General features: G+C 42.3%; 1 protein-coding gene across 1 annotated transcript; it reads left to right on the top strand.

The window, feature by feature from the left end:
• Positions 1 to 5,591: 5,591 nt before the first annotated feature.
• On the top strand, positions 5,592 to 15,063 carry LOC120050598 (pinopsin-like). The gene is made up of 5 exons (XM_038997190.1): positions 5,592 to 5,958; positions 8,044 to 8,232; positions 8,856 to 8,995; positions 12,838 to 13,071; positions 14,737 to 15,063. Exons 1-5 carry the CDS (start codon positions 5,592 to 5,594, stop codon positions 15,061 to 15,063), a joined length of 1,257 nt encoding a protein of 418 aa, XP_038853118.1.
• The last annotated feature ends 2,958 nt before the right edge of the window (positions 15,064 to 18,021 follow it).

Below are 18,021 nucleotides of genomic sequence, written 5' to 3'. Positions count from 1 at the left end.
CCCTGAGCGCCCACTAAATTTGCCCAAGAAGAGGCAAACAAAAGAAAAACCCACACCAAACGTAAAGACAGGAAGCAAAACAAAAAAAAACAGGGAAGATCAAATAAAGGATTGTTTTTCTAGAAATCAAATAGGGAGAGCCAACTAAAGGTGTTAACAGTCCACGTCTCTCAAGACCACTGGAGCACAAATGTCTTGTGGCCATTTTAGAGATGTGGCGATCCGTTCAAACAGAGTCAAATATACATCCAGCTCCTTTTTATTGAAAGGCGGTACAAGTCGGCTGTTCCGACCAAGATCAAACTCTGCTGAGGGTGCAGGACGGCCTGACTGGATTCAGAGTGCTTCCAGATCTATCTCTTACTCGAATGGCATGCTCACTTTCCTTGTTCCCTTTCCTTGTGCTCAAGCGCTAATTTCTGTCGTTACTATTTTGCCTTTAGTTCTACCAATCGCAGTTGCACGTCAATGAGGTGTACTCTACCACCCGTAGGAACTTTTCATCAGCCTCCCTCTCCGGGAGGATCTCCTCCTCCACCAAAGCAGTGTAAACTATATCTTTGACTACTGCTTTCAAATCAGCATGTGCAACTTTGATATCATAATGATTCGCCTTCGTACATTTATATAGCATGTCCCATGTAGGGGTTTTCCACAAATGCTTCCAACTTAAAGTCCATGTTTAAAAATAAAAATAAATATTAGCCTGTGTGTTTATGCAACCTTGAAAATGCTTCCACCAATCTTATAACCCCTCTGGGTGGATGTCAGTCACCCTGAAGAAGGCACAGTGATGCAGAAACATTGGTGATTTACCCAATAAATTATTGGGAGTTTATATATAGAGTGTGTGACTGTCTTTATTTTATAGCTTATAGTTTTTTCGCCGTTAGTCAGCACCTCTACATCAAATAATTTTCTCTGGGTGTGCGCCAGTTCATGTTTTTTATGTGGCAGAAACTCTACCACAGAAGTGTAATGTTGAACACTCCTAATCTGGGATGGCAGAGCTTCAGAGTAGGTGACTTATAGAGACCACTATACTCATGGGAAACAAGATCCCAGACGAGCCCCCATTTTGTTACGTTCCCCACCAAATAGTCCCTCTCATCTCTCCATTTCTCACCTTTTTGTACTTGTCCCTTGTCAGTAGGGACAGTCCTCTGATGCTTCAGCTCTAAGTGTGTGTGTGTGTGTGTGTGTGTGTGTGTGTGTGTGTGTGTGTGTGTGTGTGTGTGTGTGTGTGTGTGTGTGTGTGTGTGTGTGTGTGTGTGTGTGTGTGTGTGTCAGTGTTTGTGATTGGGATATATGTGTGTAATGGTGTGTGTAAATGGATACAGATGTGTCTCTGACTTCAGCCCCTCACTCACTCACAGCTCAACCAGTCCCTTGACAAGGGGAGGATAGAGGGGTGAGGGAGAGAGAAAACAAGAAGATAATTACTTGACACATTGGAAAGAAATAAGCAAAATACTAAGCAAACTAGAATGGTACGTGCCCCACAACAGAGAGTACACAGTGGCAGAATACCTGACCACTGTGAGTGATTGACCCAAAATTAAGGAAATCTTTGACTATATATAGCCTTGCTATTGAGAAAGGTCGCCGTAGGCAGACCTGGCTCTTAAGGCTCTCAAGAGTAGACAGGCTATGTGCACACTGCCCACAAAATGAGGTGGAAACTGAGCTGCACTTCCTAACCTCCTGCCAAATGTATGACCATATTAGAGACACATACAGTGCATTCAGAAAATATTCAGACCCCTTGACTTTTTCTTTTTTTACGTTACAGCCTTATTCTAAAATGGACTAAATAGTTTTTTTCCCCCTCATCAATCTACACACAATACCCCATAATGACAAAGTCAAAACAGGTTTTTAGAAATGTTTACAAATGTATTAAAAATAAAAAACTGAAATATCACATTTACATAAGTATTCAGAATCTTTACTCAGTACTTTGTTGAAGCACCTTGGCCGCGAGTACAGCCTCGAGTCTTCTGGGTAGGACACTACAAGCTTGGCACACCTGTATTTGGGGAGTTTTTCCCATTCTTCTGTTCAGATCCTCTCATGTCTGATGTGTCTTTCTTATTTTGGAAATTTTGTGAGTGTAATGTTTACTGTTATTTTGATTGTTTATTTCACTTTTGTTTATTATCTACTTCACTTGCTTTGGCAATGTTAACATATGTTTCCCAAGCCAATAAAGCCCTTAAATTGAAATGAAATTGAGAGAGAGAGGGAGGAGAGAGAGAGAGAGGGGAGAGGGAGGATAGAGAGAGAGAGATACTCTTAATAACAGTAAATGCAGGTCCTTCACCAGCCTGTGTCTCTCTCTCTCTATCCTCCCTCTCTCTCCCTCCCCTCTCTATATCCTCCCTCTCGCTCTCCCTCCCTCCCTTCCCCTCTCCCTCCCTTCTCTCTCTCTATCTTCCCTCTTTCTCTCTCCATTTATTTCCACAGTGCTGTATTAGCAGGACAGCTAAAGGACAATGTTACCAGAGACACAAACATGATAACAGCTGGTGATCTTTTTATTTTTCTCCTTCTCTGTCACTTTGTCTCCTCCCTCTCTCTTTCTCTCTTTTATTTGATCTTTCTTTTTATCTCTGACCCTGAGTTCCAGGTAGAACAGCAAAGACAACAGTCTAGAAGAGGTGTGTGTGCGTCCGTACGCATTAACTTCTTTGGGACTGGGGGGCAGTATTGAGTAGCTTGGATAAAAAGGTGCCCAGAGTAAACTGCCTGCTACTCAGGTCCAAAAGCTAGAATATGCATATCATTACTATATTTGGATAGAAAACACTCTGAAGTTTCTAAAACTGTTTGAATGATGTCTGTGAGTATAACCTGAGAAAAAAATCCAACCAGGAAGTGGGAAATCTGAGGTTTGTAGTTTTTCAAGTCATTGCCTATCGAATATACAGTGTCTATGGGGTCATATTGCACTTCCTAAGGCTTCCACTAGATGTCAACTGTCTTTAGAACCTTGTTTCAGGCTTCTACTGTGAAGGGGGAGAGATTGAGAGCTGTTTGAGTCAGGTGTCTGGCAGAGTGCCATGAGCTAAATCATGCGCACGGCCGTGAGAGGTAGCTGCGTTCCTTTTCATTTCTAAAGACAAAGGAATTGTCCGGTTGAAACGTTATTGAAGATTTATGATAAAAACATCCTAAAGATTGATTCTATACAGTTTCTACGAACTGTAATATAACTTTTTGGACTTTTCGTCTGAACTTTCGCCTGGACTTGCCCACGCCTCGTGAGTTTGGATTTGTGAACTAAACGCGCGAACAAAAAGGATGTATTTGGACATAAATGATGGACTTTATCGAACAAAACAAACATTTATTGTGGAACTGGGATTCCTGGGAGTGCATTCCGATCAAGATCATCAAAGGTAAGTGAATATTTATAACGCTATTTCTGACTTTTCTTACACCTCTCCTTCTTTGGAAAATGGCTGTATGTTTTTCTGTGACTAGCGCTGACCTAACATAATCGCAAGGTGTGCTTTCGCCGTAAAGCCTTTTTGAAATCTGACACAGCGGTTGCATTAAGAAGAAGTTTATCTATATTTCCATACATAAAACTTGTATCTTTTATCAATGTTTATTATGAGTATTTCTGTAATTTGATGTGGCTCTCTGCACTTTCACCGGATGTTTGTTTGAGACAATGCATTTCTGAACATAACACACCAATTTCAAATGAGGTTTTTGGACATAAAGTTTAACTTTATCGAACAAAACACACATTTATTGTGTAACATGAAGTCCTGTGAGTGCCATCTGACGAAGATCATCAAAGGTTAGTGATTAATTTAATTGCTATTTCTGACTATTTGAGCCCTCTCCTTGGCTGGAAAATGGCTGTATGGTTTTCTGTGACTAGGTGCTGACCTAACATAATCGTTTGGTGTGCTTTCGCCGTAAAGCCTATTTGAAATTGGACACGGTGGCTGGATTTACAAGAAGTTTATCTTTAAAATGGTGTAAAATACTTGTAAGTTTGAGGAATTTTAATTATGGGATTTCTGTTGTTTTGAATTTGGCGCCCTGCAATTTCACTGGCTGTTGGCGAGCGCTAGCATCCCACATATCCCAGAGAAGTTAATCAGTCTCCATCATTATGACCTTGAGCTTGCCATGATCCCTCATCCTTAAAACACACAGAGACGAGTGCGCTCTCTCTTTGAATATTAGCAGAGCAATGTGATGTGGAAGTACATGGTATGAACCCAGGTCATCACAAGACTGTGTTAACTCCCTGAGCTAAAGGGTATTAGCTTTGGGAGCTAACACAAGTCTTGAAAATAACAACTCACTCTGCCCTGATAAATGTGTGTGTGTGCATGTGCTTGTGCGTTTCTGTGTTTCCAGCCCAATAGCATTGATTTCCCAGTGCTCTGACAGTGAATTACATTGGCGGACCTAACCCAATCAGAATAATCTCTCTAGCTACTGCTTTCTATTGCCCCCGAATTTGTTCAACATTTTTTCCCTTATAATAATAACTAGAGGAAGTCGGATCAGAAATCACTGTTTCAGAGAATCAAAAATCTGGCTTTGATACGTCCATCAAACTTCCTGCCTGAAAGGTGCTGTCCAATGTGCTGAAATGTGTAGGCTACATCACATCGACCAAGTATCTGTCGTCTATGTAGGTACAGTATGTTTTCTTTGAAGAACAACAGGTTGGTGGGAACCCCAATTCATTAGAGAGGAGAATGAATATGGCAGGTTTGGAGAGAAGCATTTCCAGTTTCCTGTTTTGTTGAAAGGATATATCAACAACAAACACCAGTTTTATGAATAAAACACAGAGGAGGAAGAGAGACATATCATTTTCTCTCTTATCAGCGTTGGGCCAGTAACTAAGGTCGCTGGTTCGAATACCTGAGCCGACAAGGTGGAAAATCTGTAGATGTTCCCTTAAGCAAGACACTTAACCCTAATTTGCTCCAGGGGCGCCATACTACTCAACAAATATGGCTGACCCTGTAAAATAACATATTGCACTGCACCTATTCGTGTATGTGACAATGAAACATCATTATTATTATTATTATTATTATTATTAAATGACTACTTATGCTGCCATGTGCCCCCTTTTCCAACCAATCATTTCCCTTACACTCTCTTGCATCAGGATATGTAACGTCACACCTTTAAAAGCGCGAGCAGACTCCCGGTGGCCGGCAGAGCAAGATGACCTCCGAGTACACACGGTGGACCACGGGGAGGGAAAAACACACACACATCCTTCACAGAGAGTTAACTGAACTTTACGCAGCCAGTCGGTGAGCGGGGCGCAGGAGAGGACTGTGGTTTCTACCCAGTAGAATTCGGAGTTGCTTCACCTGATGAAGAGATGTTGTTTTTCAGCTAACAGCGAACGGACATTCACTTTTTTAGTGGTGTCTCTCCAGCCCATATAGCAGAGTTGGATGTGAGTAAACACTACAATGTTTCACGCGGCTGTTTGTGCTCCTCTCGTGATGGGCTGACAGAGACAGAGAGACCAAACCAAATGGATTATCTTTCCTCCAAACTCCACCGGCCACCTGTAGAGTAACTAACGGGCCGGTATGATAGTGTCTAACGTTAGTCTGAGCTGCGGCGTGAGCTGCCCATGGGGAGTCAGTGACGGTAAGACGGTGGTCACGCAGGGAGGAGGCTCAGGTTCTCTGAGTCCTACGGGACATCTCGTGGTGGCAGTGTGTCTGGGGTTCATAGGTACATTCGGTTTCCTCAACAACCTCCTGGTGTTAACGTTATTCTGCCGGTACCATACGCTGCGCTCGCCCATCAACGTCCTGCTGTTGAGTGTGTGTGTTTCGGACCTGCTGGTCTGCGTGCTCGGAACACCGTTCAGCTTCGCCGCTGCCACGCAGGGCAGGTGGCTGATCGGTAGGGCCGGATGCGTCTGGTATGGCTTCATCAACTCCTGTTTGGGTGAGTAGCCTAGTGTGGGTGTGTGTGCCATATTTATCGACTAAACTTAGCCTACCACAACCCCAAACCTTAACCAATTGAAATAATTTCCTTTTGCCAACAAACGCAGCTCAGATGAAAGTATTCACTAAATGTGTTTGATATCAGTTTGCAAACAATGTAATTCAATGGAGTAAATAAAGCCGCATACAAACTTGGTCTTTTTTTTCTTGAGTAAGGCAGCTCCAAAATGCAGGTGTTTCAGCGTAGCTCAGTGCTTTCTGTGGTGGTGGGGTGGAAAATACGGGAACGTAGGGGTTGGTAATGTTCTCTAGTTGCGCTGTGATTGGCTCACTGTTCTGTCACTCTTGGGGACACTAAGTCACTGCCAAATGTAAGGGTAGAGCTCACAAATTCAAGCCCCATGGGTGCTGCCATAGAGTTACATTAGTAGTGCCCATCCAAGAAAGCTCAAGGTCATTGCCCACAGTTGAAAATGACGTCAAACCACGTTATATCTACAGTAGCTTTGATTGGACTGATCTGATCATGTCAACATCATACTTTAAAAATCTTAGTTTGTAAGCTAGCAGTCATCATCATGAATCAAGTCGACAATCTACTGGCAAATCCTTTATAATCCTTGTCATATGAAGATAAATAATGAAGAGAAATTATAGATAAAATGTATCGGTGCTCATAGGCCATTGGACATAAACATTAAACAACAAGTTGGAAATCGCAAATTCAACAATGAGTGGTTTGGAAGGAATCAGTGGCTAACTGCCATCACTAGCCTACTATTCAGTGGATGGGTCCCGAGTCTGGGTTTAAGGGTCTCTTTTCATAGTTTAAAATGATAAACATTCAACATTGGCCGTGCTGTCAATCCAGCATGACTTCTGCCGCGCTCAAAATAATTGGAAACTCAGGACTTGAAAATCTGACTTCAGTGAGTTCAAGACAACTGGGAACTCGGAAGTTTTTTTGAAAGGTCATCCAACTCGGAATCGCAAGTTGGGAACTAGGCCTCTCTCTAGAGCTCGAGCTTAAGATCACTGACGTCATCATGATTCGACCTTGTTTTTTTTACGAGTTCCCAGTTGTTTTGAATGCACCATAAATCCAGAGAATGCCAGACTTTTATAACAAAGTTTGATGACACAATTTGCCCACGAAAGACCGCCACTCCACTGTCCTGTTCAAGTGAGCACACCACAACAAGGTGAGTCCAAAAATGTCTTGTATACTGCTGCAAAATAATGTAATATGCCAGGGAGATATGTATACTGTAGCTAAGAAATTAATTCTAAGTGTATGTTATGTTGTGGGCTCCCGAGTGGCGCAGCGGTCTGAGGGATTGCATCTCAGTGCTTGAGGCGTCACTACAGACACCCTGGTTCGAATCCAGGCTGTTTCACAACCAGCTGTGTTTGGGAGTCCCATAGGACGGCACACAATTGGCCTAGCGTTGTTTGGCCGGTGTAGACCATCATTGTAAATAACTATTTGTTCTTAACTGACTTACCTAGTTAAATAAAAATAAATAGTAAGTTGTTAGTAGCCAATGTGCCTCACCCTAATAATTTGGTCCCTTTCCCCCTCTTAATTTTGCCTACTGTTCTGAAATGTTGTAAGAGCTTTCATTGTCAGCTTATATGCCCCTTTTATGTATCCTACTGTTCTGACTTGGTGTACAGGGAGAATACTGTAAGAACGGCCCATGTTCTGAATTCTGTCGCTGTACATTTCAAAAGTGCTGAACAAATAGTTATATTGACTACGTCCGTCCTAGCTCGTTCATTAATGTCTTAATCAAAATAACGGATGGCCTCTTATCCACTCGTCATCCCCTTATGCCGTAGTTTGTACATCTCAAATTTCAGTAGAAACCACATTTATTTAAGCAAGTCAGCCATGTTTTTTTAAAAGGCAGTAAATGAGGCTGAATGTTCAGCAGAGCTGCATCAGAACTTTTGTCGGGATCTTGAGTCAGATTTTCTCAATGAACTTCAATAGTGGCCTAAAGTGATTAAAGATACAAATAATTAATTTTGGGATTTAAATCTCCCTCTTACTCTCCAGACACTTGTGCGTGTGTTCCAGGTATCGTGTCTCTGATCTCCCTGGCAGTGCTGTCCTATGAGCGTTGCTGTACCATGCTGTGTCGGATGCAGGCGGATGGTACTGACTTCGGTACAGCGGTGGCCGGAGTGTGTTTCTCCTGGGTCTACGCCCTGGCCTGGACACTGCCCCCGCTGCTGGGCTGGAGCAGCTATGGCCCCGAGGGACCAGGTGTGTGTGTGTGTGTGTGTGTGTGTGTGAAGGTGCAATAAGAAGTCTTCCATTCAAAGAAAAGCTGTTGGCATATGGAACTACAGTATTTATTACCTAGTAACAGTATTCATAGTAAACGTATTCATAGTAACATTATTTATAGTTACAGTCTTCATAGTAACAGTATTCATAGTAGCAGTAACAGTGTTCATAGTAAAAGTATTTATAGTTAAAGTATTCATAGTAACACAAACAGTATTCATAGTAACAGTATTCATAGCAACAGTAACAGTATTCATAGCAATAGTATTCATAGTAACAGTAATGGTATTCATAGTAACATTATGCATAGTAACAGTAACAGTATTCATAGTAACAAAAACAGTATTCATAGTAACAGTAGTCATAGTAACATTAACAGTATTCATAGTAATATTAACAGTATTCATAGTAACAGTAACAGTATTCATAGTAACAGTACTTATAGTAACAGTAACAGTATTCATAGTAGCAGTATTTATAGTAACAGTAAAAGTATTCATAGTAAAAGTATTCATAGTAACAGTATTCATAGTAACCGCAACAGTATTCATAGTAACAGTATTCATATTGACAGTGTGTATTGTTGTACTGTGTTCTAGGAACCACCTGTTCAGTGGACTGGAGGACCCAGACACCCAACAACATCTCCTACATCGTTTGTCTGTTCACCTTCTGTCTGTTACTGCCTTTCTCTGTCATAATGTACAGCTACGGCAAGCTGCTCAGCGCTATCAAACAGGTAACTAACCCCCGACCTCTGACCTATTCTAACCCTTCAATCAGTTTACAGTTTAGAGAGTTGAGTTTAGCGCTAAGTGCCTGGAGTTTAGAGCTAAGTGCCTGGAGTTTAGAGCTAAGTGCCTGGAGTTTAGAGCTAAGTGCCTGGGGTTTGTGTAACGGTAGCACCACCACTTGCTGAACACATACTCTCCATGTATGTGTCAAATCCTCACCCCACTACTATTTTGACACACACTTCTCTCCTTCTCTTCTCACCAAAAATGTTATTTCCCCATGCTTATTAAAAGAGTTTAGAGCTTAGAGAGATGTGACAGTTTAGTTGAAAAGAACATCTAGCCGTCTGAGCGTTTAGCCTGGATACCATCACCCACTGTGGACTTCATGATGATAGTTAAGGTTCTGAATCACGACAGGCAGTACAGATGCTTCTCAGTCCAGGACTTGTATTATCTTCATCACCACCACATGTAGTAATCACACAGACATCATCTTCTTTTACATTAGGAATGGAACTTGTGGTTCTGATATGGAGGACCAAAGCTGCCATAATTAGAATTAAATTAATAAATAAATACATGCACACGTAATTAGATAAATAAATACATGGATGAATGATTTCACACATAAATAGATAAATACTCATTTAAAAAAAATATCCCACATTCTTTAATTTTATTCATATATATTATTTATGTATGTTTTCCTCCAGTATGATAATAAAGGGGTGTCAAGCAAACGTATGTGGGTGGTATCTAACACACCACTGATTGATCAATGCCATGGCGTGATGATCGATTACATTTGCCTGGGCTGCATTCAGTATGACAGAACGTGTTCAAAGTTTAAAGGCCATGTTTCACATAGCTGCACAGCTATTTTCAGGTCTCTCCAGAGATGTTCGATCGGGTTCAAGTCTGGGCTCTGGCTGCGCCACTCAAGGACATTCAGAGACTTGTCCAGAAGCCACTCCTGCGTTGTCTTGGTGGTGTGCTTAGGGTCGTTGTCCTGTTGGAAGGTGAACCTTCGCCCCAGTCTGAGGTCCTGAGCACTCTGGAGCAGATTTTCATGAAGGATCTCTCTGTACTTTGCTCCGTTCATCTTTCCATCGATCCTGGCTAGTCTCCGAGTCTCTGCCACTAAAAACATCCCCACAGCATGATGTTGCCACCACCATGCTTACCGTAGGGATGGTGCCAGGTTTCTGTACTGCAGAGATGGTTGTCCTTCTGGAAGGTTTTCCCATCTCCACAGATGAACTCTAGAGCTCTGTCAGAGTGACCATCGGGTTCTTGTTCACCTCCCTGACCAAGGCCCTTCTCCCCCGATTGCTCACTTTCAATGCTGCAGACATTTTTTGGTACCCTTCCCCAGATCTGTGCCTCGACACAATCCTGTCTCGGAGCTCTACAAACAACTCCTTCGACCTCATGGCTTGGTTTTTGCTCTGACATGCACTGTCAACTGTGCGACCTTATATAGACAGGTTTGTGCCTTTCTAAATCATGTCCAATCAATTGAATTTACCACAAGTGGACTCCAATGAAGTTGTAGAAACATCTCAAGGATCTCTAGACCCTTTGGTATAAGACTCAGAATAGAGCTCAGGTGCATCTTGTTTCCAGGTAAGACCCTTGCGTCCAGTACAACTGAAGGCCACAGTCCTCAGTCTGGCAGCTTGAAGATGTGGCACCATCCAAGCCCATGTCACAGCATGCAGCCGCCTGATAGAGAGATTACAATAAATGCATTATGTACCTTTCATCACCAAAGCTGTGTTAGCATTTACTGCACATGTTGCTGAACAATTCAACCCTTTTGTTAGTCATTGATATATGGAAATTCACATACAATATTTAGTTCTGTCACCATAGTCCCCTCGCTGCTGGCCAAGACATCTATCAGAGACAACTGTTTATCGTTGTCTCTGATTGGGAACCATATTTAGGCAGCCATATTCCTTGAGTATTTCGTGGGTGATTGTCCTTGTTTAGTTGCCTATGAGCACTACGTTGGCTTCACGTTTCGTTTTGTTGTTTTTGTGAGTTTGTTAAGTGTTCTTCGTTGAATAAATAGAAGAATGGATTCATATCACGCTGCGCCTTGGTCCACTCCTTTAAACGGCCGTGACAGCTATAGTTCATGAACAGCATTCTTACATAGGTATTCCTCTGTCCAGAAGGGATCGGGCAGTGTGCAGTGCGATGACAATTGCATTGTCTGTGGATCTATTGGGGCGGTATGCAAATTGAAGTGGGTCAAGGGTGTCGGGTAAGGTAGAGGTGATATGATCCATAACTAGCCTCTGCGTAATGAGGAAGTAGGGAAAAAATGTAAACTTCTAACTATTTCTGGTCTAGTGACCGATTAAAATGGTGTCCGACTTGAAAAAATCTAAATATACACATTGAACATTCATATTGCAATGTACAGCTTTACCTATGGATCTTGAGTCCATGATTTTGGGTATCAGCCTACTCATATATATAAATTCATATACAGTGGGGAGAACAAGTATTTGATACACTGCCGATTTTGCAGGTTTTCCTACTTACAAAGCATGTAGATGTCTGTAATTTTTATCATAGGTACACTTCAACTGTGAGAGACGGAATCTAAAACAAAAATACAGAAAATCACACTGTATGATTTTTAAGTAATTTTTAAGTAAGTAATTACTTTTACTTAAGTAATTTTTAAGTAAGTAATTAATTTGCAGCTTCAGCTTCAGAAATCTGTTCCAAAGTATTCCCACGTATAATAGAGAGATATGTGATCTTTTCCAATGTAAGCAAGGTTTGAAATTATTATGTTTTTGTCAAATAGTGTATCTGTGGCGCAGTGGTCTAAGGCACTGCATCGCAGTGCTAGCTGTGCCACTAGAGATTCTGGTTTCGAGCCCAGGCTCTGTCGCAGCCGTTCGCGACCGGGAGGCTCATGGGGCGGCGCACAATTGGCCCAGTCGTCCGTGTTAGGGAGGGTGTGGCCGGCAGGGATATCCTTGTCTCATCGCACACTAGCGACTCCTGTGGCGGGCAGGGCGCAGTGCACGCTGACACGGTTGCCAGGTGTACGGTGTTTCCTCCGACACATTGGTGCGGCTGGCTTCCGGGTTGGATGGGCATTGTGTCAAGAAGCAGTTGGTTGGGATGTGTTTCGGAGGATGCAAGGCTCTCAACCTTCGCCTCTCCCGAGTCCGTACGGGAGTTGCAGCGATGAGACAAGACTAACTACTACCACTTGGATACCACAAAAATTGGGGAGAAAAAAGGGGGTGAAAAAAAATACAAAAATTAAAAATAGTGTAACTGTTTGGACTTCTTGCGGTCAATATGCAATATGCCAATTATTTGTAGTGTTCCGGCCCCCTGACCATCTGCTTAATAAATAATTGGCCCATGGCTTAATCTAGTTGATGATCCCAAATCGCTATACAATAACCATCTCTAAATAACACTATCTTCTGTATGAATACTTGTGCAATCAATTTGAAACTGGCACTCAATGTAAACAACATGGAGTATCTGAAATATATTTAAACTGCAGAATAGCAACAGTGCTATATAATACAGCTACACATGTAACAGAGTAACTAAAGATCATTAATTGTCGTCGATCATCAACCCCAAAACTTACTTTCTTGGATGCACGCACAATCTTCCTTAAGAAGAGTACAGGATGAAGTAATTTGAGGATTCCTGGGGATTGAGGTTGTTAGGGAGACTTCTGAGGCTCATTAATGTATAGACTTTAACTAGCTTGTTTTTCTATCTAAAATGAGAATGTGTTAACAAGTTAGACTTTAACTATGTGTGTGTGTGTGTGTGTGTGTCTTCCCTCCAGGTGAGCAATGTGAGCACGGTGGTAACCCGTCGTCGTGAGCAACGTGTGCTGGTGATGGTGGTAACCATGGTCGCGTGTTACCTGTTGTGTTGGCTGCCGTACGGTGTAGCGGCCCTGCTGTCGACCTTTGGCCCTCACGACCTTTTGACCCCTGAGGTCACCATAGTCCCCTCGCTGCTGGCCAAGACATCTACAGTCATCAACCCTGTTATATACATCTATATGAACAGACAGGTACACACACTCACACACACACACTCTCACTCACACACACACCCTGAACTCCTGTGTGGCGTTGTCAGTCTTCAGTTCCTCCCAGCCGTATCCATGGTGGCAGTTAGTTGAGAGGAGCTGAAGACTTAAAAGGCTGCACGGACTGCCACAGAGAGCGTGTGTGTTGTCTGTAAAATAACCTGCAACCAGTAAGGCTGCACGGACTGCCACAGAGAGCGTGTGTGTTGTCTGTAAAATAACCTGCAACCAGTAAGGCTGCACGGACTGCCACAGAGAGCGTGTGTGTTGTCTGTAAAATAACCTGCAACCAGTAAGGCTGCACGGACTGCCACAGAGAGCGTGTGTGTTGTCTGTAAAATAACCTGCAACCAGTAAGGCTGCACGGACTGCCACAGAGAGCGTGTGTGTTGTCTGTAAAATAACCTGCAACCAGTGCCTGTGTTTTGAAAGTATCCCTGCGACCAAAGACAACGTGCCCTATCGCACGCACCCATTCACAACAATGTAGAGACGCAGGTTGTTCATCAGCAGATACTACATCCCAACACAACCACCACATAACGTTGTCTCAGCGTTGAGGTCTGATTTGTCCTGGGTAAAATGTAGTAGACTCCAAGTATACGTGTGGAACTGGAAAGTATACTAAGTACACTATGTTTATTCAGGTGCTGCTTGTATGTTGTGCGTGTTAGTGTATGTACTGTGTATGTGTCTTTGCGTGGCCGTGCATGTGTGTGTGTGTGTGGTGGGGGGGGGGGGGGGGGGGGGGGGGGGGGGGGGGGGGGGGGGGGGGGGGGGGGGGGGGGGGGGGGGGGGGGGGGGGGGGGGGGGGGGGGGGGGGGGGGGGGGGGGGGGGGGGGGGGGGGGGGGGGGGGGGGGGGGGGTGGGGGGGGGGGGGGGGGGGGGGGGGGGGGGGGGGGGGGGGGTGGGTTTGAGAGAGCGAGAGAGAGAAAGGTGTGGGTGTGTACTTGGATGATACAATAATGCTAGATTAAATTTGATTTGAAAATTCTCCCGTCCCTTGATACCTAGCATTAGCATAATATAATAATTTTCACCGATCCAAACACACTCTGTGATGTGCTCTGACTCTTTGATTTGACCCTCATATCAGTTCTCAATGCAGCAATCAATGTGTGCATGCGTGATTACTTGTGTGCATTTCTGTGTTCATGCAATATTGGTGTGCATGTGTTTCTCTCTCCCCCTCTCGCCATCTCTCTCCATCTCTCCCTCTCTCTCTCCATCTCTCCCTCTCTCTCATCTCTCTCTCTCCCTCTCTCACCCTCTCCATGTCTCCTTCTCCCTCTCTCTCTGTCTCTCTGTCTCTCTGTCTCTCTCTCTCTCTCTCTCTCTCAGTATAGTGTTGCACAATGAAATCTCCAATGAAAACTAATATAGACAGAGAGTGTGGCAGTGATGATATGAGCAGGGATATGACAGGCCCTGACTTATGGGACCCAATCATATTACATTTGACTGATGGCCCTTTGGGATCTAGAATAATCTGACCAGACAACAACACACACAGAGTTCTTATGACAGGCTGATAAAGGCTAAATAATTGCAGATAAGGATGTGAAGACTGTTTAGTGGCTGAAACACAGCTGACTGCATTGACGTGTGTGTGTGTGTGTGTGTGTGTGTGTGTGTGTGTGTGTGTAGTTCTACAGGTGTTTCAAGGCTTTGCTAAGATGTTCTACTCCTGACCGAAGCTCCAGTTTGAAGGCGCCGTCACCGGCGACCAAAACACTCGGGGCCGTTCGCAATGGAAACGGACACGACGTGCCGGTTGTTTTGGCGTCAGTAGGCCCTCCCACTCCGACTGACTCTGCCAACAGTTCCTTAGTGGTAGCGGATGACCTGCCACCGTCACCTCCCAAAATCCCCCCCCCTGTCCAAACCACGCCCCCTCTCCAAATCCCTCCCCCTGTCCAAACAACGCCCACTGCCAAACCAAGACTGACCCTCATAGCTCACTACAATGGATAGAGAGAGAAAGGCTTTGTGTTCCCAAGACATAATGTACTTTAGGAGTAAGAAGGAGATACGTCATGGTAAGATGGAGGTCTCTCTGAGGAGTAGTCATTTGAAGCTGTGCAGTAGGTGGTTTTGTTCTTATCAATGTGAATGATCAGAAGTCTGACAGATCTGTTAGAGGTGAGGATAAAGTCCCCAGGAGTCTTACTATAATCTCACACACACACACACACACACACACACACACACACACACACACACACACACACACACACACACACACAGTAACCAGTGGAATAATTTGTAAATGAATTGTTGATTCGATCAATGATGGTGAAAAAATGTATTTCAAGCACAAAATGATTTCTCTGATGGCTCAGGTCAGGAACATTGTTGCAGGGTAAGATGATCCTAGATCTGTGGCGATGAGCAACTTCAGCCTGAAGTAGTCTCTCAAGAAAGACGGGTTGCCTCCCACAATGTACCAATGTTCAAGCTTAACATGCCTGTTTGTATACAACATCAGTTTGGCATAGAGGAAAGGGCCATTCGTCTTTCTTACAAATCTAATCAAATCAAATTGCATTTGTCACATGCGCTGAATACAACAGGTGTAGTAGACAGTGAAATGCTTACTTACAAGCCCTTAAACAACAATGCAGTTTTAGGAAAAATATGAGTAGGGTTGCTGGAGTCTTTGACCATTTTTAGGGCCTTCGTTTGACACCGCCTGGTATAGAGGTCCTGGATGGCCGTAGTCACTGCCTTATCCGCTTGTTGCTCTACCGTAAACATCCCCCAGACACAAAATGGTAGCTAGCAAGATGGTGATCAGGGAGTTTTTTTTTAATGAGGGCATTTTGCAAGGGGCTAGTTTGCATCAACTACCTTCACTAGAACCACTGCAAAGGTTTTTCCTGCAAACTTTGTTTCGAATCGAGACGTTCTGGCATGTCTGCCTCGTGATTTGTTATGGAGAGTTGTCTGTCTGAAGAGGACCCTCCCCGGATAGTTTTCCTTTTTTTTCTTTTCTTGAGGTTACCAAGAGAATCCGTCATTAATCCCAGTGCTGTTGCTGCCCTTTGTCTGGGATTTCCGAGACTAAACCTGAAGTGAAGGATTAGCATGTTAGCATTAGGTTTCGAGAGTAAGCATGCTAGCAACAAGACAAGCATTAACGCATTAGCCTGTTTGTATTGGGCTTGAATGGAGAATTAGTATGCCAGCAATGAAACAAGCGTTAGGCTGTTTGTATTGGATTTGAATGGAGAAATAGCATGCTAGCAATGACAAAAATAACAATTTGCTTTGGGTTTGAATGAATGATTAGCATGCTAGGTGTAGACCTTACAGTCAGAGATGGGGAATCAGCACACCAGCACCTGAAAGGATTTAATTAAAAACACATTAGCTATGTCACAACAACAAATTACACCAAGCTACAAAAATAGGGCAAGCTTGTTATTTTATTCACTATTAGCTACATTAATTAATGGAGTTTTAGCTATGCAGGAACATTTCAGAGAGACACTGTGTTTTTTGGCAGAGAACATATTATTTGATGAGGTTTTTGATGATGTTTTGTTGCCTAAAGAGCAGGATATTCTGTGCATTTTGTTGATATAAGGATTATTGATGGGCTCTCTGACCCTGTTTCCATGCTTCGTACAGAAGCACTGATTGAAGATTTGATACGCAAGGGGATTTGATACAGTGTGTTAAGCATTTCATAATAATATAATTTGAAGTAACATTTTGTGCAATTATAAATGTTTGTTTAAACATATATATATATATATCCCAGAGAGAAGAAGATAAGTCTGTCTGTACAGCCTCTTAGAGAGGATTGGAGAAGGGAAGAGAAGCGGGGAGAGGAGAAGAGAAGAGACGAGACGAAAGGAGAAGAGGAAAGGAGAGAAGAGACGAGGAAATGTTCTCGTTCCCTATCGCCCCTCATCTCTTTCAAATATATTCCTCCACTCTTTCTTTCTCCCTCTCTTATTTGAATTCACAGCTGTCAGATTAAACCATGCATTATTAACTGAGTTACAGTATAGGGAAGAGAATACATGAAATGCCCCATCAGGGCATAAAGTAGATAATATAGTAGATAATATAGTAGATACTATAGTAGATACTATAATAGATAATATAGTAGATACTATAGTAGATACTATAATAGATAATATAGTGGATACTATAGTAGATAATAAGGTAGATAATATAGTAGATAATATAGTAGATAATATAGTAGATAATATAGTAGATAATATGGTAGATAATATAAGGGATAATATGGTAGATAATAAGGTAGATAATATAGTAGATCATATAAGGGATAATATGGTAGATAATAAGGTAGATAATATAAGGGATAATATAGTGGATAATATAAGGGATAATATAGTAGATAATATAAGGGATAATATAGTAGATAATATAGTAGATACTATAGTAGATACTATAATAGATAATATAGTAACTATAGTAGATAATATAATAGATAATATAGTGGATACTATAGTAGATAATAGATAATATAGTAGATAATATAAGGGATAATATAGTAGACAATATAAGGGATAATATGGTAGATAATATAGTAGATAATATAAGGGATAATATAGTAGATAATAAGGTAGATAATATAGTAGATCATATAAGGGATAATATGGTAGATAATATAAGGGATAATATGGTAGATAATATAAGGGATAATATGGTAGATAATATAGTAGATAATATAAGGGATAATATGGTAGATAATATAAGGGTATAGGAATTAGGATATATGGAATAATATAAGGGATAATATGGTAGATAATATAGTAGATAATATAAGGGATAATATGGTAGATAATATAAGGGATAATATGGTAGATAATATAGTAGATAATATAAGGGATAATATGGTAGATAATATAAGGGATAATATGGTAGATAATATAAGGGATAATATGGTAGATAATA

This window comes from Salvelinus namaycush, chromosome 7, assembly GCF_016432855.1.
Source record: "Salvelinus namaycush isolate Seneca chromosome 7, SaNama_1.0, whole genome shotgun sequence".
In the NCBI taxonomy this organism is placed as follows: Eukaryota; Metazoa; Chordata; class Actinopteri; order Salmoniformes; family Salmonidae; genus Salvelinus; species Salvelinus namaycush.
The sequence above is the reverse complement of the archived record's forward strand: the minus strand, read 5'-3'. Positions and strand labels throughout refer to the sequence as shown.

Excerpts from the sequence above, each read along its gene's own strand:
- LOC120050598 (XM_038997190.1), top strand. The coding sequence starts at position 5,592 with ATGATAGTGTCTAACGTTAGTCTGAGCTGCGGCGTGAGCTGCCCATGG. Across the intron at positions 8,233-8,855 it reads CTATGGCCCCGAGGGACCAG|GAACCACCTGTTCAGTGGAC; the intron begins GTGTGTGTGTGT and ends ACTGTGTTCTAG. Across the intron at positions 8,996-12,837 it reads TGCTCAGCGCTATCAAACAG|GTGAGCAATGTGAGCACGGT; the intron begins GTAACTAACCCC and ends TCTTCCCTCCAG.